This window comes from Mercenaria mercenaria, chromosome 10, assembly GCF_021730395.1.
Source record: "Mercenaria mercenaria strain notata chromosome 10, MADL_Memer_1, whole genome shotgun sequence".
Classification (NCBI taxonomy): domain Eukaryota; kingdom Metazoa; phylum Mollusca; class Bivalvia; order Venerida; family Veneridae; genus Mercenaria; species Mercenaria mercenaria.
This window is the reverse complement of record NC_069370.1, coordinates 15,535,267-15,562,526: the sequence shown is the minus strand read 5'-3', so window position 1 is coordinate 15,562,526 and position 27,260 is coordinate 15,535,267. Positions and strand designations below refer to the sequence as shown.

The 27,260-nt window shown below is 36.4% G+C and overlaps 1 protein-coding gene across 6 annotated transcripts in view; it reads right to left on the bottom strand.

Moving 5' to 3' along the window:
• The window catches only part of LOC123560028 (phospholipid transfer protein C2CD2L-like), an 80,541-nt gene that overhangs the window by 22,451 nt on the left and 30,830 nt on the right, over positions 1-27,260 (bottom strand). For 4 of the 6 annotated variants that reach the window (XM_045352262.2, XM_045352265.2, XM_045352263.2 and 1 more), the window contains exons 5-11: positions 26,558-26,830; positions 24,671-24,797; positions 21,996-22,104; positions 19,407-19,471; positions 9,947-10,074; positions 5,202-5,352; positions 3,502-3,570 (exon numbers count right to left, since the gene is read on the bottom strand). In XM_045352262.2, the coding sequence (XP_045208197.1) occupies positions 3,502-3,570; positions 5,202-5,352; positions 9,947-10,074; positions 19,407-19,471; positions 21,996-22,104; positions 24,671-24,797; positions 26,558-26,830 (922 nt within the window). Of the gene's footprint in view, positions 1-1,834; positions 1,855-3,501; positions 3,571-5,201; positions 5,353-9,946; positions 10,075-19,406; positions 19,472-21,995; positions 22,105-24,670; positions 24,798-26,557; positions 26,831-27,260 lie in introns of all 6 variants that reach the window. The other 2 variants (XM_045352264.2, XM_045352267.2) reach the window with 1 other exon arrangement.

The window sequence follows — 27,260 nt, the reverse complement described above, 5'->3', positions numbered from 1 at the left end:
TAAGTCCAAAATGAGGTCAAGGTCAAACTGAGGTCAGGTGATGTTTGAAGATGAGGAATGGTCACAAGTTACATCTGTATTAGTATCAATTCATTCTTGTAAGTGCTATTGATGCTATATGGAACGGTCCCATTTGCTTAACCAAGAGATGGTCTATATAAAGCAACCTAAGTCCAAAATGAAGTCAAGGTCAAGGTCAAACTGCGGTCAGGTGATGTCGAAGACGAGGAATGGTCACAGGTCACATCTGCATTAGTATCAAGTCATTCTAGTAAGGGCTATTGATGCTAGACAAAACGGTCCCATTTGGTTAACCTCGGACGAGCGAACGAACGAACGAACGGACGGACAGACGAACGGACAGGAAAATCACTATATGCCTCCCGCATCAGTAGATGCAGGGGGCATAAAAAGAGTAAATTTTTGCCAACTATGAATGACAAGATGAAACAAGAGCACCGCCTTGCGGGTGCTGACGCTCATCTGATTTTTTTTGTGTAATAGAAATATTGTCCTACCCACGATTTTCTAAATCTAAAAAGGGCCATCATTCTTGCAAAAAGCAGGATAGAATTATGTTTCTTGATGCACAGTGTCCACTTATGATGGTGAAAAACTGTTGCAAGTTTTAAAGCAATAGCTTTGATAGTTTATGAGAAAAGTCGACTTAAACATAATACTCAACCAAGAAAATGATTTTCTAAGTCCAAAAGGGGCAATAATTATTGCAAAAAGCAGGATGGAGTTATGTTGCTTGCTATACAGGGTCAGCTTATGATGGTGAACAAGTGTTGCAAGTTTCAAAGCAATAGCTTTGATAGTTTAAGAGAAAAAGTTGACCTAAACATAAAACTTAACCAAGAAATTTGATATTTTCTAAGTCCAAAAGGGGCCATAAATCTTGCAAAAAGCAGGATGGAGTTATGTTTCTTGCTGTACAGGGTCAGCTTATGATGGTGAACAAGTGTTGCAAGTTTTAAAGCAACAGCTTTGATAGTTTAGGATAAAAGCTGACCTAAACATAAAACTTAACCAAAAAAACTGATTTTCTAAGTCCAAAAGGGGCAATAATTCTTGCAAAAAGCAAGATGGAGTTATGGTTCTTGATGTACAGGGTCTGCTTATGATGGTGAACAAGTATTCCAAGTTTCAAAGCAATAGCTTTGATAGGTTAGGAGAAAAGTTGACCTAAACATAAAACTTAACCAAGAAATCTGATATTTTCTAAGTACAAAAGGGGCCATAAATCTTGCAAAGAGCAAGATGGAGTTATGTTTCTTGCTATACAGGGTCAGCTTATGATGGTGAACAAGTATTCCAAGTTTCAAAGCAATAGCTTTGATAGTTTAGGAGAAAAGCTGACCTAAACATAAAACTTAACCAGGCATCGCTGACGCAGACGCCGACGCCGATACCGACGCCGACGCCGACAACCGCTCAAGTGATGACAATAACTCATCATTTTTTTTCAAAAAATCAGATGAGCTAAAAAGTATTATTCAGAATACAGCCGAGCCTGACTTAATGGCCGGCCGCCTGTATTGAGCAGTCGCTTGCCTTGAGCAGCCAGCCAGCGTTACATCCCAATTTGACTTTAGGTTCTAATCTTTACTTCTTTTACCTTAAGCAGTCGGACTACCTAGCTATAATGACTGTTTAAAACAGGTTTAATTGTACAAAAATACATGATGGTATTATAAGTGAAAATTCTAATTAAGTGTGACTAGGAATATAATAGTTACTGCATCAATTTCGTGAATCATGCTTTACTAAGGCATGGGGTCAGTCAATTATGCATAATTTATCATGCGCATGGTGCTCACAGAATACTCACTGGTGATGGACGATAAAATGCTGAAAATGTGACAACAAAACAGAATAAAAGCTAAATGGCAGCTTTCCTTTCATCAAGTATAGTTTATAGTAAAAAAAAAATAACTTGTGAAGAAAGCTTTAAACTAATTTGAATCCCTCTCGAGTCCATTTCCTTGAAAAACCTATTTTGGTGCCCTTTTAAGTTGCATGCATCTGCCTTCATGTTCACAAAACATTTTCATTCTCAGCTGAGTTTGATATTGTAACTTTTTTTGTCATTTACAAATATCTAAACTGAATGTTTAAAAATTAAAAACTATGTTATCAAATGACTATTTTCAAATGGCTATCTGGTACTGATTCAAACTGGAATTTAATCTCTTAGTTCTAGTATAATCTGCTATCAAATTTTCAATCTCAAGCTCATTTGAAACCAAAAAGTGTTTGTTAACACAAGGCCTTGAACTCTGTTGATTCACAAACGTACAATCTCCGAGTTTATACAATAATCAACAGCTTTTCATTTTAAAAGCCGAAAGTGCTGCCACACCTGTCTGGAATTTATAAAAAAGAAAACCATCTCTTTTATCATTAGTAACAAAAAGTATTTTGTGACGTATAAACATTGTTTCAAGATCTGAAACTAGATTAAACTTTATTTTCTATTTGACTGGCAGAATATGCTAAGTATGTTCTCAAAAGGTACACCAAAGCCATTCAACTTTATTGGTAATGTCTGTAGGTAATAACAAAGACAAGTAGAAAACACCTTATTCTTCACAACATATTTTGTCTGTGAGACTGGTTTCAAGGTTATAAACTTAGTTTGAAAACCAGTCATAAAACTCTAGCATCTGACTGGTTTCTAAACAAAATACTGAAATTTACTGATGGCAAGGATATGAAGACTAAACCAAGTTTTGAAGGGATACTTGGGTACATTTTCAAGACATAGATCTATAATTGAGCCGCGCCATGAGATAACCAACATAGTGGCTTTGCGACCAGCGTGGATCCAGACCAGCCTGCGCATCCATGCAGTCTGGTCAGGATCCATGCTGTTCGCTTTCAAAGCCTATTGCAATTAGAGAAACCGTTAGCGAACAGCATGGATCCTGACCAGACTGCTTGGATGCGCAGGCTGGTCTGGATCCATGCTGGTCGCAAAGCCACTATGTTGGTTTTCTCATGGCGCGGCTCAATTTAAAACGTCTCTTCATACTTGGACTCAGTCTTGGTATATTTTCTGGTCTTCTGGAATGAAGAGTCTGTTTAATTTTATTTTGATAGAATTTCGACTAATCTGTATGTGAAGGTGCAAAAAATATGTGACAAATTGTCCAGTTAAAAATCTGAATATGAAACTTTTAATTACCTTATCCATAGTAAAAACTGAATTATGTTTAAAAAGACAAAAGAAATATGGTATTTTACAGTAATTTTCATGTGTTTCCTAACCTGGCATACATAGGTCAGTTTAGCGAAACAACGAAAATTGCAATATTTTTTTTTAATTAAGCATGTCGCTAAAATACAAGAAACAGAGATTCCAGATTAATCAAAGATTTTAAGTTTTTATTCGTTATTCTGCCTATGTATCCCTTTATAGGTTCTTCAATTATACTGGATGATTTTTTTCTTGTAATAACTGTATATGAGAACCTATTTCAGTAGCAAAATGTTTACCTGAAGTTCCCATTTCTGGATTGGAGGAATTGTAATCAAATGTTCTCTTCTCTATGTAACTTGGGGAACCTAGAAATAGAACATACAAATATAAAACTAAACATACAGAGACAAAAAATTCTAAATATATCTGCTATCTCAGATACTGAGATATACCAAATGCTAACATGAGCCGTGCCATGGGAAAACCAACATAGTGGCTTTGCGACCAGCATGGATCCAGACCAGCTTGCGCATCCGCGCAGTCTGGTCAGGATCCATGCTGTTCGCTAACAGTTTCTCCAATTCCAATAGGCTTTAAAAGCGAACAGCATGGAGCCTGACCAGACTGCGCGGATGCGCAGGCTGGTCTGGATCCATGCTGGTCGCAAAGCCACTATGTTGGTTTTCTCATGGCATGGCTCACATGTGTTTTCAATACTGAAACATCCTCTACAAGGGTTGTCCCAGAAAATCATGAACTTTTTTTTATTATTTCGAAATTAAGAGGTGCATCAAATAATTATTCTAACTGATGTTATTTCAATGTATACTCGATAGGTCTATAGAGTTTAAAATTAAATATCTGTCATATTATTTGAGTATTTTTAAATAATGAATGGCAGTCAATGCTAGTCGGTGCACGCTCGGCTTCCTTTTAAATTCATGTAACTTACCCGATATACATATCACAGGATTAAACTTTATATCCTCGTTAACAGGAACGTGTGGCGTGTAATTATGTTGCGTTTCAAGTCTTTGACGTCACTTACGTTTAAATAGTGACTTAATTTTGAAAGTAACAGAAATGGCGACATCAGATAATTTCTCATTGAAATGCTGTAGAAAGGAACAATTTAGTGTAGTGAGTGCTTTTTGATATGTACTTTGATATTAATGTCAAAAGTTTTATGATGACACAATTGCCATCAGTTTTCACGTCTTGTTACTACATGTTACAGTATAAATAAATGGGAACTGTAACTCACAATTTAAGGTTATTTCATCATTTTTGCTGCAGTCATCATTTCTCTGATCAATATATATATACCTGTATCTACTTGCAAGTTAAAGCTTTTAGATTGTAAACTTCCCCTGCAAAACTCTGTTCTACAAATCAGAACTGTTATATTACATGTTGTTGTACAAAATTGTAAGACCATTCTGGCAGTCTTCTAGAACATGTGTGGAATCTTTATAGAACTGTAATGTTACTTTTGATCTGAAACATTTAAATCAAATTTGTTTTGGAACATTTGTAGAACCATTTGTTCCACAAATTGTGCCATTTAACCTTGAAGAACTGTTCTGGCACTGTTCTAGAACATTATTATATGGAACCTATGGTTTTAGAACTGTAATGTTACTTTTGTTCTAGAACTTTTATATATCACGTTTGTTTTAGAACATTTGTAGAACCAGTTGTTCTTCAAATAGTGCATTTAACGTTGTAGAACTGTTCTGAAAGTGTTCTAGAATATACATGGAATGGTTTAAGTACAGTTCTAGACTTTTCTGCAAGGGAGACTGCGATACACATGGGGCGTTAAGATAGAAATGCAGACTGTGAGTGACAAACTGGATAAAAGAAAATGCAAACGTTAGCATAAAAGTAAAGGTGCAAGTAGTTATGGTCACACTGATGAACAGTGGCTGAACATGAAAAACACATTCAGAATCCATGACCAGATCATGACTGACTAGGGTATTAACTAACTTACCATCAGTTGCAGTATCATATCTTGAATTTTGAGGTCGTTGCGTTGTCGTTGTTGTTGTAGTTACAAGGGTACCACCAGGGGTCATTGACTTAGATGTCTCAATAGTTCGACGTGGTGTATTTGTTACATCTGATGCAGACATGTATAAAAACTGTAAAAGTAATGTAAAACCCATGTAAAAAATCACACTACAGACAGGCATAAATACTTTCAAAACTTATTTGACTATGACATCTACTGAAAGAGAAAGCAGAGAAAGTAAATTTGAAGTTGAACAATCGCATCGCTTAAAGTATCCAAAATCATTGTAATGTTTTACATTATATGAGTATGAAGTATTGGGTACATGTATATATATATCTCATCATTCACAGGCAGTTCAAGCACATAACTTCAACCATTTCCGCGTACTGACTCTATTATATAATGTTCAAGCACATAACTTCAACCATTTCCGCGTACTGACTCTATTATATAATGTTCAAGTACATAACTTCAACCATTTCCGTGTACTGACTCTATTATATATTGTTCAAGCACATAACTTCAACCATTTCTGCGTACTGACTCTATTATTTAATGTTCCAGCACATAACTTCAACCAATCTGCGTACTGACTCTATTATATAATGTTCAAGCACATAACTTCAACCATTTCCGCGTACTGACTCTATTATTTAATGTTCAAGCAAATAACTTCAACCATTTCCGCGTACTGACTCTATTATATAATGTTAAAGCACATAACTTCAACCATTTCCGTGTACTGACTCTATTATTTAATGTTCAAGCACATAACTTCAACCATTTCCGTGTACTGACTCTATTATATAATGTTCAAGCACATAACTTCAACCATTTCCGTGTACTGACTCTATTATTTACTGTTCAAGCACATAACTTCAACCATTTCCGTGTACTGACTCTATTATATAATGTTCAAGTACAAATGTAGTTCAATATCATAACTGCAGTTGTGAAGGGAGTTCAAGATCATACTTTACTTGTGAACAACTACAGACCAGATCAGATGGCTATGCCTATGGTGTCTTTTCTGGTGACATTGGTACAATTTACATTATCTTGGGTATAATTTGTTTGTTGGGACTTAATTTCGTGGTTGAGCTCAACCGCGAAATCCATGAAAATTAATCCCCCACGAATAATGATTTCACAGTATGCTATTTTCATGTTATATACAAAGTCGTTAAAAAAGTAGAATGGCACTGAATTAATCTAAATTTTATTTAATTTAATTTTTTTGCAAGATCAAAGGAAGATCACTGAAAAGATTATACCCCTGAAGGTAATTCTCCTCTGATGCCTGTCTATTTATATGAACATCAGCCTTAATGACAATAAGTAATTAAAATAAAACCTTCAAAGCTGTCTTCTACTTAACCTAACCAGAAATGCAAAGTTTAAACATCATGCAATTTCATCAAGAGAATTTTCTGGGAAAATTCAGGAGAACATTTGATTTAAATTTCTCACTAATTTCTTTTTGCACCATTATGCTCCAAATCAAAGAAATATATCTGTAACTAATGCAGCAAATTACATCTAACCTAGGATGAGATAATTCCAGGATCATCTGCACATGCTACGAATAGAAACTAAAAAAACATTTGAGAATTATCTGTCTTTAAAGTCTATAAAGCCATGCCAAGCTTCATCCAATACAACTCCCGCTTGATAAGACAAGAGAAATTACAAGGGAATAAGTAAGATAGAATGTTAGACATGTAAAATTCATGCAACATGTGAAGACATACACTGGGGAGTCTATAAATGTCAAACTGCAAACATTTCTGATGCTCAAGGCACTCTAAGTAGCACTGAGGTTTTTTCCAAAGCAGTCACATGTACATTCAATCTTCAATAATTTTTAAATCCATAAACATCTTCAGTATTTCTATGTTTTGTCTTTTAAATTTCACCTTTTTTTTCTCAAATTTTTGAAGGTTTGGATGAAAACTTTTTTTGAAGGACTGGATTTAAAAATTAATGAATTCTGCAAACACCCAGGACATCTTTAGCAAACATTTCTGAAAAAAGTAAACATCATACAAGCGTTGTTATTTCTACTTGCTACTGTGCTGGAATTGAACCAATCATTTGCAGTCTGAACATTTCTAGACTCACCTCTAAAATATGTAACCAATGGCAACTGAAACTCTCTAATTTGATTGGCTGATAATCTCTAGCACTGCACTCCGATTGGTAGATATATACAGTCTTCAAATTGGATTGGTAAAACAATAACCAATATATACACTCCATTTGGCTGATATTTACAGTCCTCAAATTTGATTGGTTAAATAGGAACCAATCAAAATGTAAAACACTGGGTTGGTGAATACTGATGAATACCGGAGGATGTAGGACTAAACTAAACCAAACACAGGCATCACACAGGAAAATAGTCAATTTAAAGTTGTCAACATCATTGAAAACAACCAGGTGGACAAAAGAACTGAAACAAAAACAACCATGAGAAGATACAAGTAACATGTCAGAGGTTAAAGAATGGTATTAATTTAAATCAGTATGGAAATCCTGGTCAAACTGTGGTAAAAAAAATCTTAAATTTGAATCAATTGTAAAGAAGACAGTGAGAGATACATAAGACAGGGAAAACTGAAACAGGAAATGTAATGCCCCAAATTAATCAAATTCCCACAAATTGTTGAGACAGTTGTTCATACCATTAACATGCAAATGTAACAAGGAGAGAAGGAAAACATCAAGTAACATAGATCAAATAATTGAATTAATTAATGTTATCTTTCCCAAATTACATTGGGAATTATACAATTTCAAATTGGCATCATCTTTATAAGAAAACAGAGCCATTTCCCCCTATTTGTCAAATTTAGGAAATGTATAGCATCCCTGGCTTCTATACATAGGACCTTATGGGCCTAAGTCACACTCCTGAGGAGGTCCGCTACCTTAACACCTAGCTGCTGGGCAAGCTTGGTGAACATCCAATCGGCAGGTCATTAAAAGTAACCTAAAAGCTTTTCTAGTTTTGCTGTGGCAGCCTCTAAATTTGGCCAAGCAAGCAGAACCATTTAAACAAAGTTAAGAGAGGACCATAAAACGATGTTATAGTCCCACTTTGGTGAAGATCTATCAAATGGTTCATGAGAAGAAGTAATTTGCAGTTTTTCTTTTAATTTTTAGCTCTGGTTGTGCCTTAAAAGGGTCAAGCAGAACCATTTCAACAAATCTAAGAGGGGACCATACAAGGATGCTTTACACCAAGTTTGCTAATGACCCATCAACTGCTTCATGACAATAAGTTGTTTCAAGGTTTTTACTACTTTTAGTTCCAGTGGTCCCTAAATGGGGCCAAGAGCTCCAAATTTGAGAGAGGACCTAACAAAAAGGCTACAGACTAAGTTTGATGTAATCCATCAAAAACTACTTAAAAAGAAGTAGTTTAAAGGTATTTTAAGCTCTATCAACCCCTAAAAGGCGTCAAGCAGAATTATTTGAGCAAACTTGAGGGCATAACAATGAGGCAACAAATCAAGTTTATTGAAGATTCATCAAACAGAAAAGTCATCGATTTTGACCTCTAGCTGCCAGTGGAATTATTAATTTTGAACATATTTGGGAAACCACCTTACAATGATGCTACAAACCCAGTTAGATGGAAATTCATCAAGTGTTTTTAAGCCATTTAAAAGTATTTCTATTACTACCTTTAAATGGGACCAAATGCCATCATTTTAATATATTTTAATAAAATAATAAGGAGATGACCTTTACATGAAGCTAATGGCAAAGTTTGATGAAGAACCATTTTATTTTTAGCTCTGGGGGACCTACAAAAGGAGCAAAGCAGAACCATTTGAACAAATTTGGTAAGGGTCCTTACCAAACTACTACTGACCAAATTTGGTGAAATTCTGACCAACAGTTTAAGGGAAGCAGATGTTTAAGTAAAAATGTTGACGAAGGATGCTAGACACTGGATGATCGACATTGGACCATCCATCTATACTAGAAGCTCATCCTGAACAAAGGATACAACAAAATAGGGCTCTAACATGATAGAAAAATTTGTTGTGTTATCGCCCTACTTTCATCATGTCCTCATACTGTCATGCTTACGGGGTGCCATAAAGTCATATTACCAAGGGCAACAACATGATTTACCGTAATTAGCGGACTATCACAGGAATAAAATTGTTTTAAAAAAAGTACGAATTTTTACAAGTTATCATAGTATTCATGCCACCAGATACTGGCAATTTATAAACTCCACATTTGTAGTAACTTCCCAGTTACGCCTAGGATTGCAGTGCAAGATGGTGGGAGTGTAGTATGAATTGCAACCTATAAACTTAAAAAAAAATGAGTACACTGTAGACTACAGGGAGAGCTACAACTTTTCAAAGCTTACGACAGAAATATAGTATATGTACAACATATAAAAGGCCTCCTACTGGACAAAGTACATGCTCAATTATACAATAAAGAAAAGAATCATGTTTTCTTTTGATTGCACTTTGATCATGAAATTAATGACTGAAAATTTGTTAAATTGTGGCATAAAAATGAACACAGAACAGCTGCTGCTATTTTTCTCTCTGGTAATTATTACACCAAAACATGTAACATGTGGAGTCAGACTTAGTATGGACCAAATGGATTACGAACAAATATATTCAGCATAGCTATTTTTTATGTTAATATTATACACTGTAACAATGTGTGCTGTTGATACTAACCTCAACAGTGACAGATCCAGAAACAAATTCGCCAACACCCAGTCGGCCTTGTAATGGTATGATCTGACGACTGCTCGGATTTCTGGCCAAATCTTCACAATACACCACTGCCTCTCCCAGGAAATTGTCTGAAAGACATTATAACATATGCTCAAATTTTAATGAAAATTATACATTTTTACCAACTCATACTTTTTAGATGTACTGATGACGGACGATGGCAATGGACGACCGTAGCTGGTTTTAGTCTTCTGCGACAAGAAAGATCAAAACAGTATGAAACTCCACATTAACCTCATATCTTAATCTAAGAGATAACTCTTGATGCTATTCAAGCTGAAAAATCATGTGTGAAGAAAGTAGAAATTTAGAAAATTTATTTTCAAAAATAATAAAGAAGATTATCTAGTAGCCAGACTACTGATATCTAACAATGATCATTATTATTCTAAGTTCTGGGAATCATGATGATCAGCAAAGTAATAATTTTGGCAAAAATCTAAAGAATGACAGTGAAATCACAAAACTTAGTGGTTTCGATTAAAATAGGTATTTCGTAAGGATATCATATAGTTGATTAAAAGTTTTGAATACGTTATGAATGGAAATTTTACTTGTTCACAGGGACTGAATTTCGTGGACTGGCACAACCGTGAAATCTTAATGATTTCTCGGTTTACACTGAAATTAACTAATGTGCGTCATTCATCAGACTATATTTAGGTATTTCTTTTGAGCTCAAACATAAACCAAACCAGGAAATAATGGCTACCTGTAAGTTGATGTATGAACTCAGACAAGCAGCAGGGTATAGCAACAATCCCATATTATAAATGCTAAACATTATCACCTTTCAAAGGAAATATAAGACCATATAAAACAGTCAATGTCATATATATTTTCAAATTCCCATGGTGACCCTTATATCCAGCTGCAATCCAATTACATTATCCATATTAATATATAATTTGTTCGCCTGATACACAATATAACTCATATCAGAAGTAATTTTTTAAAAATCTGCTTCAAAAGTGCCACAAGCTAATGTACTCATCCCTGTTTACCATTTGTTAGAATAATTACTCTTTTTTTCAGTCATGATCATATGGTGTCTTTTAAGCTTAACCTTTAGCCTGCTGGCAGCAAGTGATTCTGTCTTTGCAACCAGTGCAGACCATGATCAGCCTGCACATCCTGCTATTCAGTCAGTAAATTTTCTGTGTCATAAATGGTACTTAAACTAGACTAGTCAATTTTAGAAATTTAGCAGGGTAAAGGTTTAATGGTGAGGTGAATTTTGTTTTTAATGCTGTGATAAAAAAAAAAAAACAAAAACAGTTTGCGAATCTTGGTATACCCGGTATGTTCTAAGAATATCAATGTTTTAGATATTTGCATTTGATAAGATTTTTTTTACTGCAAAGTGATCTGAAATTGAACAGCCTTTTTTTTCTTCTTCAGAAAACAGGAAGAAAACACTGAACAAGAAATTTTGCTTTCATGCTGGAAATACAAGATGGAAGTACTTGGGGGAAATACCTCGTCTCTGCCAGCATATAATCATTATGGCATATTTTTTGCACCTGTGTGTGTGTGTTATATGTATTAATGAAAAAACACACTATCTGATCAGTACCTATTAGCCTGTGTGGTGAAAAATGAAGGCCATACAGACAAACAGAACTTTCAGTTTCTGTTCCAGGTGCATTGACCTATCATAAATGTACCAAAGAAAACAACTGTGTTGTAGAATATTGCTGGCTACACTTGAAATGTCTTGTAATGTTACAACAAAGAAATGAACATTTTATCAGTTGGTGTCTAAACAGTGCCAAACATAACTCTAAGTAGATGTTTACAATAGACTGAATCAGGTACAAACATTTTTTAATTTTCATATTCTTGTCCAGAGATTCTGCAACTGTTTGTTGCCTTTGGCAGCATTTTCTACAATGACAGCTGCTTTGCCACTGGAAGATATAACCATCATGGAAGCAAAATGTCACTATCAAACTAACTGATGTTAATGAGTGAAGAAAGCCAAATAGTAGAGGCAAATTTGGAATCAGGAGAAAGCCAAAGTAGTAGGGGCATCCCAAAAGACATTTTAGAATCAGGTACAGAAATACCTACTAACCTTGGGTACACACCAATAGAAAGGGAAGGTATTCAAGGTATTACAGTCACTGGTCTAACAAGCGATACAATGGTCCTAATATCAAGCTATACATTGATCCCTACATCAAGCTATACATCAATCCCAAGTCAAGTCATATATCAATCCCTGTGTCGAGCCATATTTAAATCCCTACAACAAGCCATATATCAATCCCTGTGTCAAGCCATATTTAAATCCCTACATCAAGCCATATATCAATCCCTGTGTCAAGCCATATTTAAATCCCTACATCAAGCCATATATCAATCCCTATGTCAAGCCACATCAAGCTATACATCAATCCAGTGTCAAGTCATACATCAATCCCAAGAGCTAGGGGTATGTGTCTTGTGTATGACATGTCATCTCATTATAGGGAACATTTATGCCAAGTAATTTTAAAATCCCTTCTTCAATGGCAGAGTTATGAACCAGACAAGAAACAGACCATGTCAACCTTTAACCTCAGTGTGACCTTGACCTTAGAGCTAGGGGTCTGGATCTTGCACATGTCTTCTCATTAAGGAGAACATTTATGCCAAGTAATTTCAAAATCCCTTGATGAATAGCAGAGTTATGAACCGGACACAAAACAGACCCCGTTAACTTTTTACCTCTAAGTGTGACCTTGACCTTGAAGCTAGAGGTCTGGGTCTTGTGCATGACACATCGTCTCATTATGGTAAACATTTATGCCATGTTATTTCAAAATCCTTTTATGGATGACCAGACACGAAACAGACCCTGCTAACCTTTGACCTTGAACTTGGAGGTAAGGGTCTGGGTCTTGCGCATGACATGTGGTCTCATTATGGTGAACATTTATGCAAAGTTATTTCAAAATCCCTTTATGAATGGCAGAGTTACAGCCTGGACAAGTTTAAATTACACTTGGAGAGTCAATGCAATTATAATATGCCCACCTTTAGCCAGGGGGGAGGGGGGGATAAAAATAAATGTGGACGTTGTATGAGTTATAAGAATGATACAGTTACATGTAAATAATGCTGATTAATTCATTTAATTACAACTTTGTCTGGTAGGTAAATGCAAGTGTACCAGGCTAAACAGATCAGAATAGACCTTGTTGTACCTGTACCAGGCTAAACAGGTCAGAAAGGAACTCAAGATACATGTACCAGGCTAAAACAGATCAGCAGATCAGAATGGAACTCAGGGTACCTGTACAAGGCTGAACAGATCAGAATGGAACTCAGGGTACCTGTACAAGGCTGAACAGATCAGAATGGAACTCAAGGCACCTGTATCTCAGCTAAACAAACCAAAATTAAACCTTAAGTACTGTACAAAGCTTAACAGATCAGAATGGAGCTCAAGGTATTCAGAAAACTCAAGAGACTTATGGAACCAGCATACCATCTGTGGTATTTCCAAATATTAATTAACAAACAATTCCAGGCACCTGTTAAAATCATTCCAAGGTAATAAGTTTTACAACTAAATCCCCGCCTGGCCTCCCATAGTGTCAGAAGATGTTCTTGGAGTGTAGTTAGGTTCAGACAAGGCATTTGTATAACTAGTGTTTAAACTGTTTTTCTATCCTTACATTTTTGCAACTTTTTGTGATTTAAAAGACAAATAGGGAGAAATATCTACAAAAAACAACAACTGGCTAATGAGCAGATAATAATGTACAATGAGAAAACCAACATTGTGACTTTGCAACCAGCATGGATCCAGACCAGCCTGCGCATCCACACAGTCTGGTCAGGATCCATGCTGTTCGCCAACAGTTTCCCTAATTGTAATAGGCTTTAAAAGTGAACAGCATGGATCCTGACCAGACTGCGCAGATGCGCAGGCTGGTCTGGATCCATGCTGGTCGCAAAAATGCATTATGTTGGTTTTCTCATGGCACGGTTCATTTCCAATACTTTAAACCTACATCTAAGACTGTATTTAACATACAGTATAAGAAACATCTCTGTAAGATCTTGTAATATATTTCATTTAGTGATGGTTATACGAAAAAACTTTCCAGAACTGGAGTTCCGCCAATACCTACACTTCGATATATCTGTTTGTTTCCTCAAACTGTTAATCTCTCACAGAACTTATATTTTTCTCCTATATCCATGCAAGAATCGTTCCAAAGTAATAAATGTCAGATGATTTAATAACAATTAATTCAAAGAAGGGAGATTTTTAGATGTATGATCAATACAATATAAAATCAAATATTAAGGATACCTGATATCATATTTATCATATTGAGGAGAAATTCAAAGAGATAATGCCAAGTGAAATTTGAGAAATAATTGCATGCAGAAAATGTTTTTATCAAAGGTAAACTTCTGACCAGCAAATTTCTGAAACCTGCCATACATATATATAACTGTTTGTTTTGCAGCAAATATTGGACAGTGCAATGTACAGGTAATGTCTGTCGCTTTTACTGTAAAAGATTCAATCTTCGTAACCTTTAAGTTCACAAGAGGTTTAGGTGAGACAGAAGTAATGTACATGGCAATGGGGACTGCACTCATTAAATTTTCAATAATATTTCTTTCTTAAAACCTGTTTTCTCTAGGCTCATCTCAACATAAGTGTCAGAGATATTGCAATTTTCTTCTGGAAATGCTATGAAGAAAGCTGTTCTGGCAGAGAGATTTACTTTAAAAGGGACTCCGACAACTGATGCCAGTCTAGTTGTGACAGAGAGGTGACGGCCATGGTTTACTGTTGTGAAAGAGAGGGAGAGGCCTTGATTTTATAGTTGTGATAAAGAGGTGGAGAGCTTTGTAGTTGATACAGGGAGGGAGAGGACTTGGTTTGCAGTTGTGATTGAGAGGTGGAGGCCTTGCTTTGCAGCTGTGATATAGAGGTGGGGGCCTTGGTTTGCAGCTGGTTTGAGTTGTGATACAGAGGTGAAGGCCTTGGTTTGCAGTTGAGATATAGTGGTGGAGGCCTTGCTTTGCATTTGTGATACAGAGGTGGAGGCCTTGGTTTTAAGTTGCAATAGAGAAATGGAAGCCTTGGTTTTGTAGCTATGATACAAAGGTGAAAGTTTACAGGCGTGATAGAGAGGCAGAGGCCTTGGTTTGTAACTGGGATAGGGGAAGGCCTTGGTTTGTAATTGCGATAGGGGAAGGCCTTGGTTTGCAACTCGGATAGGGGAAGGCCTTGGTTTGACAATATCTTCCACAATCTGAAACTACCTTGTAAAGGCAACACACTGTAGGAGGCTCTTATCTTAATGAAATGTTTGATAAAATGATTTCAATTTTCCAAGTTTATTACGTCAATGCATTTTAGAAAGCTTGCCAAGGGAGATAATAAATTATAACAAAATAATTCACCTTCTGAACCTTCACAAGAATGCAGTGCTATCAGTTCTCACTATCAGGAAAACAGAACATTTTACAGGCTACAGAACATTCACTGCTGAGTGCTATATTTTAGGTAATTCATCAGGTTGATTAACACATGGCAAGAAACAATAAACAACACAATAAATGAATACATGAAGACACCAGAGCCTAGGAACATAGTTTCCAACTCTGTTAAGACTCTTTTCTGGGGAAAAAAATGTTATTTACAACATTGTTCCAAATCGGCTATGCCTGTGATTTTATGATAATACATTATAATTACTAGTTATACCTGATTATCTCCCTTGGCAACTACTACAAAGTAAAAAATAAAATATTTTCAATATTTTTTTACACTTGCGAGATAAAAACAGCTCAAGATGAAAGAGAACATTTTCATGATGAAAAATACCTGCTAAATCTCTCTCAGTAATAAAAGTTCCATTATCATATGTGTGTACTTTACTACTAATCATATATATCTAATCTGACATCAGAAATCATTTTCTGCCTGATTTGACTTTTTTTCTGGCACATAATTGATAAGAGATGTTCACGCAAGTCCTTGGCAACAAGGAAAATATGAGAAAACCTTGATTTCCCTGTTCAAGGTCACTCCCATTATTCGTGTTAATAGACACTGTTTATTTTGTTTGGAATTAAAGTCACGACACAATTCAAGGTCATATGGAGACTTTCCAGCTTTTGATGGCAGATGAAGACCCAAGGTGTCACTGGGAAAAAACACCAACATTCTATAAGCCAGCTCTTCCACATGTGACTCCCAAAGCCTGGCTTGAACCCGTACAGGTGAGAGGCAACAGACTCAAAGTCAGAAACCTTAACCACTTGGCTACAGAAGCCCATAAGATTATAGGGAGCTCAAGTATGGAGGGTTTTGTTTAAAGATGTCAATGGTTCATTGGTTAACTGATTAATCATTCAAACATCCGAGGATTGGTTTGTAAAACCAGTAACTGATTAATTGCATTATTTCTTTAAAATAAAGGACAATTTAAAATTTGATAAAATTAGAAATTCAATCACTATTGGGAACAAAATGTCTTTTGACAGTCTACTTGACAGGTGTCAGTCAATGAGTGTGAGTCACCAATCTCTACTTCATAGTTTGACAGGAATGAGTAACAGCTTTGTACGTTTCAATATCTTTCAATTAAATTAAATGTATGTAACATCTGAAACATTTACAGATTGCATGTTTGATCATTTGTAAACAAATGAGATTATGAGGGTGACTTTCTTCTGTCATAATTTAATAAGCGTCGCTTAATATTTTCATATGATCCTGTCAATTTTTAACCTCACCCCTCCCCCTCACCCCAAAAGATTTTAGTTACATTAAAAACTTTTTTTAGAGTGGTAAACAATACAGATAATGAAACAAAAACTGTTTTCAAATAAACAAGCAATTTCAATTACATGTAATTTATATTCCACAACTAATAAACTGTTTTGTAAATGAGGGGAGTATATTTTGAAAGATATTTAATCATAAAAGGCAATGTTGTTCCTGTGTTAACTTCATCTGCAAATTATGAGCATTTAAATATTTGATCAAAATGGTGGCTATTTTGTTTCCATGACAACAAAAAGCAAAATGGTGGATTTATTAAATTTCAAGATACATATTTGAACTGCATTTTCTTATTTCTGTTAAATAATTTCTCTACTTTTTCCAGCTCTAATGAAAGAAATTACCATGTTTTGCATCATACATTCAAGAAACATATGAAATTAATCTATTTAATAAAAGGTTGTTTTGCTAAATAAAGAATTTAGCAGTGAGCAAATGATATCATAAACACACTACAATGGCTGCCTCCATGATCAGCCATTTTGTTAAATTTCAAACTGCCATATCTTTTTTAATAGTGTTCCGATTTTATTTTATTTTTTTTCATTTTTACAAAAGGCTAAAGGATTCTTTTCATTTAAGATTAACTTATTGTTAGGCATTCCTTGCTCTTTAATTTCATGATATACACTTGTTATGTACAAAAGGATCGTGCAACAGTTTGTTATTTCCTATTTTTTTACAAAATCAAGGGGAAAAACTCTGCTCTATAGTTATCTGTAAGTTTCATGAAGTTCCATCAAAGGATTACACTGTTTTGTAGGAATTTATGAATTTACGGGAATAATTCTGATGAAAGATACGCATGCAACTATATTTATGTTAAGTTTCATGAAGATCCATCAATGTCAAATTGAACAAATTAAAAAAATACAACATCATTTATGCATACGCAGAATTTACTACACATAATGAGCCTCTCAAGTAAATTGATTGTTGATACGAGTGCACAAGGAAAATACATTTTGGAGATCAAACAATGTTAACGTTATGCAAATTTATTGCAAACTTTTACATTATCAAACTTTCCTGAAAACATTGATTACAGACTGATGGAAAAGAGTAATGGAAAAGAACTGCGAAAGCAAATATTGTTGAATATCAAAGTGCAAAGCTCCACTAATGTAGAACATCAAACTGCACTTTCAATCAGTATATTTTCATCCATCATCAATATTGATTGATGGGTAATCTCCGCAACTGTAGCTGATCATAAAATGATAATAAAATGAGAATCTAACTTTACTGTTCACAAAGATCAACTTTTACAAGCTGATCAAATCAGAATTTGAGCCGCAGAAAACCAACATGTAGTGCGTTTGTGACCAGCATGGATCCAGACCAGCCTGCACATCCGCACAGTCTGGTCAGGCTGTTCGCTAACGGTTTCTCTAATTGCAATAGGCTTTGAATGCGAACAGCAAACATCCTGACCAGACAGCGCGGATATGCAGGCTGGTCTGGATTCATGCTGGTCGCAAACGCACTATGTTGGTTTTCTCATGGCGTGGCTCATTTAATTATCAGAAGTAGTTTAATCAAATCTCTATTATAACTAAGTAACTAAATCAGAATGTGGCTGCTACAAGATAAGGCATGGATCATATTAAATTTCTGGGCTTGATTTCTGGTAACCTGTATATATAACTATGAATAATTAATCACCTGTACTAAGCATTTACTGCAAAGTACCCAAAAATATCCAAATCTGTAACTGTGCCAAACATAATTATGTGATTTTTCTATCCCACTATCTGTTTCTATATCGGACCTGTCTGTCTTGCCATTTTGTGTGTCAATAGAGTATGCCTATATAACTGAACATAGTATACAATGAGTCAGCAAAATGGAATGAAAGTCACTTTTATAGGGTTCATCTGTGTATGAATTACAATGGGATTGTTTAACTGCATGTATATGACTCGAGGTTGTGTCCCATGAAACCATTGGCACAAATGCCTTGCCTTCAGTCAGTTTTGTATTACAGTCCCTATATCCAGTTTCATCAAAGCAGTTTGCATATTAAAAATTAGATAGTAAGTGTATCTAGAAGGAAAATTTGTTTCAAAGTCACTTCCCTTTCATGTTGTTTAATGACCTCTGAAACGATCAATAAGCAAAGTAAGCAAGATCTGTTGATAAGACATTCCACATAGAAACTTGCATGATGTAACTACCAAAGTAAAAGCTTGCAAAGGAACATGTTTCAAACAAAGGGAGGCACATTTAAACAAACTGCTAACCTTGACCCTGACCATAAAGCTATGTGTTAAGCCTGGGGCCTCTATTGCTGAGTGTTTAGGGCCGCTGGCTTCAAATCACTTGCCCCTCACCGCTGTGGGTTCAAAACCTCCCTAGGAGTATAGGATTCTACTATGTGAGGAAGTCATCACCTGACTAAGGGAAGGTCAGTAAATCTACCCATGTGCTCCCTTGTGCTTGAAATAATTTCTGGAGGGACACCTGGGGTCTTCCTCCAAAATCAAAGAGCTGGAAAGTTGCCATATGACCTAGAACTGTTTTAGTGTGATATTTAACCCAACAAAACAAAATGAATGTGTTAAAGGATGAAATATAATGCCATGCACTACTCACCATTTTGTGGGCGACTTTTGTCGAGAACTTCAAATCGTATTTCTTGGCTATCCTTGTTAAGGTCACTGCAATCAGACAACATACAATTCATATCAGACACTGGCATAATTATAGAGTAACTTAATTGAGCCGCACCATGAGAAAACCAACATAGTGGCTTTGTGACCAGTATCCGTGCAGTCTGGTCAGGATCCATGCTGTTCGCTAATGGTTTCTCTACTTGCAATAGGCTTTGATAGCGAACAGCATGGATCCTGACCAGACTGCGTGGATGGGCAGGCTGGTCTAGATCCATGCTGGTCGCAAAACCACTATATTGGTTTTCTCATGGCACGGCTCAATTGGATTTTATGGCAATTCGACATAAAAAGATCATACATCACCAAACATAATTACTGAGGAACGTCATCAATTTCAAGTACATTATGTTTATGTGAGCTGGTAAATGAATTCAATTACATTGTAGTTACTTTGCCAATACTTTCATGAATTTTTCATGTATTTTTCATGAATTTTTCATACTTAGAACATGTTAGTAACAGGCAGGTACGGATTTGCAATCAGCTGGTTATAACTTTGAGGTTTACACTATTCAATGATGGACTTGTACTTGACTATGCTATGCTACTGTAAGTTCATATGCTGAAAAATATGTATGCTGAAAAAACTACTCAGGTAACAGTTGTTTGTAAATCACAAAATATGCCCCAATTACGGCCTGTGCTAGGTAACAAGGTATGTAGTTTTCAGTCTTAGGTATTCTGCAACCTTGACATATGACCTGATGACCTCAAAACAACAGGATTCATTTATTGACCATGGCATGGACAATCATGATATGAAATTTAAGGGTACAGGCCCAGACAATCTCAAGCTTTTGATCCAAAACTATATTTAGTCTCAAGGTCACTGTATTAACCTTTGACATCCTGATTCTTTCACGATATGAAGTCATTTACTGACCACAAACAATAAAGGTAACAAGAGCTGTCAATAAGACAACCAATGCTCGACTATTCGAATTGTCCCAGAAGCAGGAATACTACCCTAAATGTTACAATATCTACAGTGCTCCCTCTCTACAACAACACCCTGAGTGACAGAAATTTTGTTGTTGTTTGGAGGGAGTTGTTGTAGAGAGGTAAAATAAACAACAGTTAGTGTATTTTGGAGTCAGTAGCAAGTGTTGTTGAAAGGAGGGAATTGTTGTTCAAAGGGCCGCTGTAAAGAGGGAGCACTGTATAGAGTTTCAATCCAATATCTGCATTAGTTTTGGAGATAATAACTTGCATGCAAAACTTTAACCAGAATGTTCTAAGTCCAAATAGTCGAGCTAAAAATCCTCTAGCTATGCATCAAAAGTCATTTTTAGTATCAAAGTCAACTTGACCTCGGCTTCTGACATACTGACACCCCTTAACAATAAGGATCACCTACTAGTCACCCTTAGACTTCATGAAAATAATGTGTTATAGGAATACTACAGTCTTTATTTGAGCTGTGCCATGGGAAAACCAACATAGTGGCTTTGCGACCAGCATGGATCCAGACCAGCCTGCGCATCCGCGCAGTCTGGTCAGGATCCATGCTGTTCGCTAACAGTTTCTCCAATTCCAATAGGCTTTAAAAGCGAACAGCATGGAGCCTGACCAGACTGCGCGGATGCGCAGGCTGGTCTGGATCCATGCTGGTCGCACACCCACTATGTTGGTTTTCTCATGGCACGGCTCATATACTTAAAAGACAAACTGCAGCCAGCTAACAGACAGAAATACTTTAAACTAAATTTCCCTAAAGCCTGAATCACAATGTGACCATAAATAATGATTAGGTATGATTCTATTTTCCATCATTATTCACAATTACAGTGGTTTGTTAATCTATCAAGTGTGTCTAGATTGATATAAATACTGGAAACACTGTGAAAAGATCCTTTTGAAGCATAGAATGAAAACAACATAAATAGCAGACTTGGTTTGACTCTGTGTGTGTGTGATGTGTTTGAGTTTAATGTCTTTTTCAACATTTCTACAGTCATAACTGAGTCCCTTCATGAGAGGTAATGAAGTGTGCAACACCCCTTTAAGCCCCCTAGCACCGGTCCAAGTATAATTCTTTTACAGTGAAACTGAATGTTCTTCATGACCCCACAAAGGCCCCGAAAATATAACAACACTGAGCCTAATTAACCCTTATCATGCTGAACATAACTGATTCTGCCTTTGCGGCCAGTGTAGATTTTGATCAGCCTGCACATCCATGCAGTCTGATCATGATCTGCACTGTTCGTCATTCAGCTGGTATCTTTTTGGTAAGCACCCCTTTTAACTGTGAATAGTACTGTCCAAATTTAAAGATGCCCAAGTTCATTATAGAAATTTAGCAGGGTAAGGGTTAAACTGCTAACTTTTCCTTTTCATTATATCTGTATTCCAGCAAATCTTGCAAACATAAGAATTAAAGGCATTTAAAAAAGAACAAACATATGGTACATCTGTATAAATGGGCTGAGACAATCATGAATAGTCGCTATTCTTCCACCCACTTATACGTAAACAGAGACAGCAGGTTTTTGTGACAGGTACTTACAAGTAGAATTGCTCATCCCAGAAAGGATTGTAAGTACTCCTCACTGTATTGGTAACTTCCGTTTGTGGGGGCGTGTCCACGTGCATTACACAGTATGGGTCAACAGCGCCTGTCAAATACAGCAAAATAACTTCATTAGTAAAATAATACATAAACATTCTGACACTGATATTTGCAACAAAAGAGATCAATTTTTGTATACATATATAAGTTGTTTACATGTTTATGTAACATATTTATGATATATTTTATATATATCCTTCAGTTTTTGCATGCCATTTTTTATGGAAAATCTAATGATTCCTGTAAAATAAATAAACTGCCTTTGCAACAATATATAATGTATAACAATAACAAACAAGGAGCTGTGTTCAATAAACGCTTGATGCCCCCAGTGGATCCTTGTCGATAGATTTTGCACCTAAGTCCAAAATGAGGTCAAGGTCAAGGTCAAACTGGGGTCAGGTGATGTTTGAAGATGAGGAATGGTCACAGGTTACATCTGCATTAGTATCAAGTCATTCTAGTAAGGGGTACTGATACTAGATGAAACGGTCCTATTTGTTTAACCAAGAGATGGCCCATATAAAGCAACCTAAGTCCAAAATGAGGTCAAGGTCAAACTGAGGTCAGGTGATGTCTGAAGATGAGGAATGGTCACAGGTTACATCTGCATTAGAATAAAGTCATTCTAGTACGGGATATTGATGCTAGATGAAACGGTCCCATTTGGTTAATCAAGAGGTGGCCTATATAAAGCAACCTAAGTCCAAAATGAGGTCAAGATCAAAGGTCAAACTGAGGTCAGGTGATGTCTGAAGATGAGGAATGGTCACAGGTTACATCTGCATTAGTATCAAGTCATTCTAGTAAGAGGTATTGATGCTAGATGAAACGGTCCCATTTGGTTAACCTCGTACTGATGGACAGACAAACGGACGAACAGACGAACGGACAGGACGATCACTATATGCCTCCCGCATCAGTTCATGCCGGAGGCATAAAAAAATACGAAAGCGCAAAAGCTCTATTACTCAAGCACAAGTATGAAACAAGAACGGGAACATTTTATATTGAAATTATCATAAAACTGCAAGAATGTACAGTTTGGTCAAAATCGAGCAATGGCAATGAAATGGCGTCAAATATTTTCATGAACATCTTACTGATGTATACTCTCTGTATGCACTACTACCATTACTGAACTGACATACCAGTTTTTTGTATAAACTCTGAAAAATCTCTTAATAAAACCATCTAGCCAAAACTGACACACTTTTATTAAGAAAACATTCTTACATTTACATTCACTACTCAATAACAAAATAGTATTATCAAGACAGATTATTGTTCATATCTACAAGATCACAAACAGAGATTTTTAATGTTATTCATAAAACATGTTCAAACACTGGTTGTAATGTGAAATCCTTTAATTTGTGGGCAAAACATTTTATGGTTTTAGCTAAAACGGCTATTTCTTGTGGACGTAATTCATAGGTTTTAACTTTTGAACATACAAGAGCTTGTAGAAATCGAAATGCTCCTCTTAATGCATTCAGAAATTGCACAACAAACAGAAATTATTTGCTCACTGTAAACAAAACTTCTACTGTTCTGGTTCAATGTGACCTTGACCTTTGACCTATTGACCTCAAATTCAGGGGTCATCTGCTGGTCATGATCAACATCCCTATAAAATTTTGTGATCCTAGGCCCAAGCTTTCTCAGGTTATCAGGAAAGGGTTAAATGTTCTGGGTCAATGTGACCTTGATTTTTGGCCTACTCACCTCAAAGTCTACAGGGGTCATCTACTGGTTATGACCAATCTCCCTACCAAGTTTCATGATCCTAGGCCCAAGGGTTCTCAAGCAGTCGTCCGGAAATGATTTAACTGTTCCGGATCACTGTAACCTTGACCTCTGACCTACTGACCTCAAAATCAATAGGGGTCATCTGCTGGTCATGATTAACCCCTTTCTTAACTTTCATGATCCTTGGCCGTGAGTTATCGTCCGCAAACACTTTAATTGTTCCTGGTCAATGTGACCTTGAACTTGACTTAATGACCTCAATTTCAATAGGGGTCATCTGCTGGTCATGACCAACCTCCCTATCAATTTTCCTGATCCTAGGCCCAAGCAATCTTGAGGTATCGTCCAGAAGCCGTTTTACTGTTACTAGTCACTGTGACCTTGATCTTTGGCCTACTGATTTCAAAATCAACAGGGGTCATCTGCTGGTGATGACCTACCTCCCTAACAACTTCCACGATCCTAGGACAAAGCATTCTTGAGTTATCATCCGAAAATCATTTAACTGTTCCGGGTCATTGTGACCTTGACCTTTGACATACTGATCCCAAAATCAATAGGGGTCATCCGCTGGTGATGACCAACCTCCCTATTAACTTTCATGATCCTAGGCCCAAGTGTTCTTGAGTTATCATCCAGAAACGGATTGGTCTACATACCAACTGACCCACCGACCGACATCTGCAAAACAATATACCCCTCCTTCTTTGAAGGGCGGCATAAAAATTCACAGGAATTATACTACTTCATCATGATTAAATCTTGTTGATTAATTCAATCAAGAAATCCAAAAAAATTCATCTCCCACAAATATTAATGCCAAGTCTTTCTTGAGGAAAGTGAATACACAAATTTTCTACCTGCATTTTGTTTAAGTCCGCTAGCCTTGATGACCTTGACTAGAACACGTTTATCACCAGGACCTTTGGCCTGGGTAGGCCTCTGCTGGGGGATCTTTGTTGGTGTCTGTAGTGTTGGCACATGGAACTGTAAACAACAAACATTACACTTCAAATTTTACTGCACATAAATCATGTTTGTGAGACATAAGCTCTATCAATTTGGCATCTACTGCCATCTTTGTAATATCATGTTTATTGTAAGAGAGCTGCAAATAAATTTCCAAACAAACAACAGAACACTTCAATGAAAAATTAATGAGAACCCAAATAAACAAGCTGCCTGCTGTGCTGAAAACTGGTAACATATTATCTGTATCTAAATATAAATATGGCACACGTTTGCATTTGTTTTTACAAACTGGCTTTCATTCATAATGAAATAATTAAAACTCATATCACAGCTTTACAGACTTTAATGGTGGAGGAAGACTCAAGGTCCCCTTCTGGGGTTTATTTTAGTTTTGGGCAGACTTCTGGGTAGAACCAGTTACCTCTGGCTCTATCATGGGCCCTGCATGACAATGGGAAGAGAAGAGAATTATTCTGATAATCATTATAACCTGTAAAAACATAACAGCATTTAAGGTCAAGGTCTTTAAGTATCTAAAATTCAGACTGAAAATAATGGAAGATAAAACCCACAAGGTGACAACAACATGATATGAAATCTAGGTTAATCTAAAAAGAAAAAAAGAAAAAAAAAATTGTCCATATAAAAATCCTTTCCAGGCAGAGATAGGTCAAAATACACCTCAAAATTGGATGAAACATGCATGTTGTACTACAGAAAAGTGGTCTGAATTTTTCCCTACGACTAGTAATGAAAAAGTTACAATATAAGCTTTATATAGTAACAAAAAAGGGAAATAATTCTAAAGAAGGGATCTGCGCATGACACTCCGTCTCATGATGGTGTACAATTGTGCCAAGTTACATCAAAATCCCTCCATGCATGAAGAAAAAATGCTCCGGACAAGTCATTCTTGTATCTGACCTTTGGCCTCTAAGTGTGACCTTGACCTTAGACCTAGAGACCTGGTTCTTGCGCAAGACACTCCATCTCATGGTGGTGAACATTTGTGCCAAGTTATATCAAAATCCCTCTATGCATGAAGAAGAAATTCTCCAGACAAAGTTTTCATTCTTGTTTCATTTGACCTCTAAGTGTGACCTTGAGTTTAGACCTAGGGACCTAGTTCTCGCACAAGACACTCCGTCTCATGATGCTGAACAATTGTGCCAAGTTACATCAAAATCCCTCCATGCATGAAGAAGATATGCTCCGGACAAAGTCATTCTTGAATTTGACCTTTGACCTCTAAGTGGACCTGGTTCTTGCGCATGGCACTCCGTCTCATGATGGTGAACAATTGTGTCAAGTTTCATCATAATCCCTCCATGCATGAAGAAGAAATGCTCCGGACAAAGTTATTCTTGAATTTGACCTTTAACCTCTAAGTGTGACCTTGACCTTAGATCTAGGGACCTGGTTCTTGCGCATGACATTCCGTCTCATGATGGTGAACAACTGTGTCAAGTTTCATCATAATCCCTCCGTGCATGAAGAAGATATGCTCCGGACAATGTCTCTGGATGCTGCCTCCCCCATCCGCCCGCCAGGGGCATTCCCATAATACGTCCTGTTTTTTTCTAATGGGTGTATAAAAATGTAGGTAGAATTCAATTCCCCCACAGATGGTATTCCATAACCAAACTACTTAAAATCTAGACAATATCTACTTAAAAATAACTTGAATAATTTTCAAAATCTTCACTGTTTAAATAGAAACTTCTCTTCTGTTTCTATAATGCAGCAATGATATTTCAGTAAAAATAAATTCTTACAGCACTTGTCTGTGTCTGGGGCACTTCCTTCGGCTCAAACACCTCAGGTGCCACCTGTGCCACATGTCTCGGGGATTGTGGAGCGGAGCCAGGGTGCTGCAAGTTCTCTGACGACCTGCCCATCTCGGTCGAGCGCTGACGCTGCACTGGAATAGTGTCCCGCTCGGCCGGTTGACTTATCCATTCAGACAGGTTTAATGTTGTGCTGGTAAGACAAATGGTGTTTCTAACCACTTCCTGAACAACCCCTACATCTACCATGTCACTGGGATCCTAAATATAGAATATATACATCATTTTCACCTTGGTATAGAATAAATACAACAATTAAACTTAAATATGCAACATAATTCTACAACATTTTACCCTAACTGGAAGCTGCTTTTGTAGAAAAGCACATGTCTCCCCTAAAGCATAGTAGTAACAGGCAAGAAGTCAATAGGGGACATGAGCAAAAGTCAAAGAGACACTGTGATGGTTGGCTTACTGACTGAAATGCAAAAGGGGTCATACTACTCTGTAAGTCCTATAACCCTATGAAGTTTGAAGGCTCTGGGTCAAATGGTTCTCAAGTTATTGATCAGAAATGGTTTTCCATTTTCAGGCCTGTGACCTTGACCTTTCATCGAGTGACCCAAAAAATATTCATGCAACGTTTTATAACATTACACATTCTTAGAAGAACTATAATTCTGTCATATGT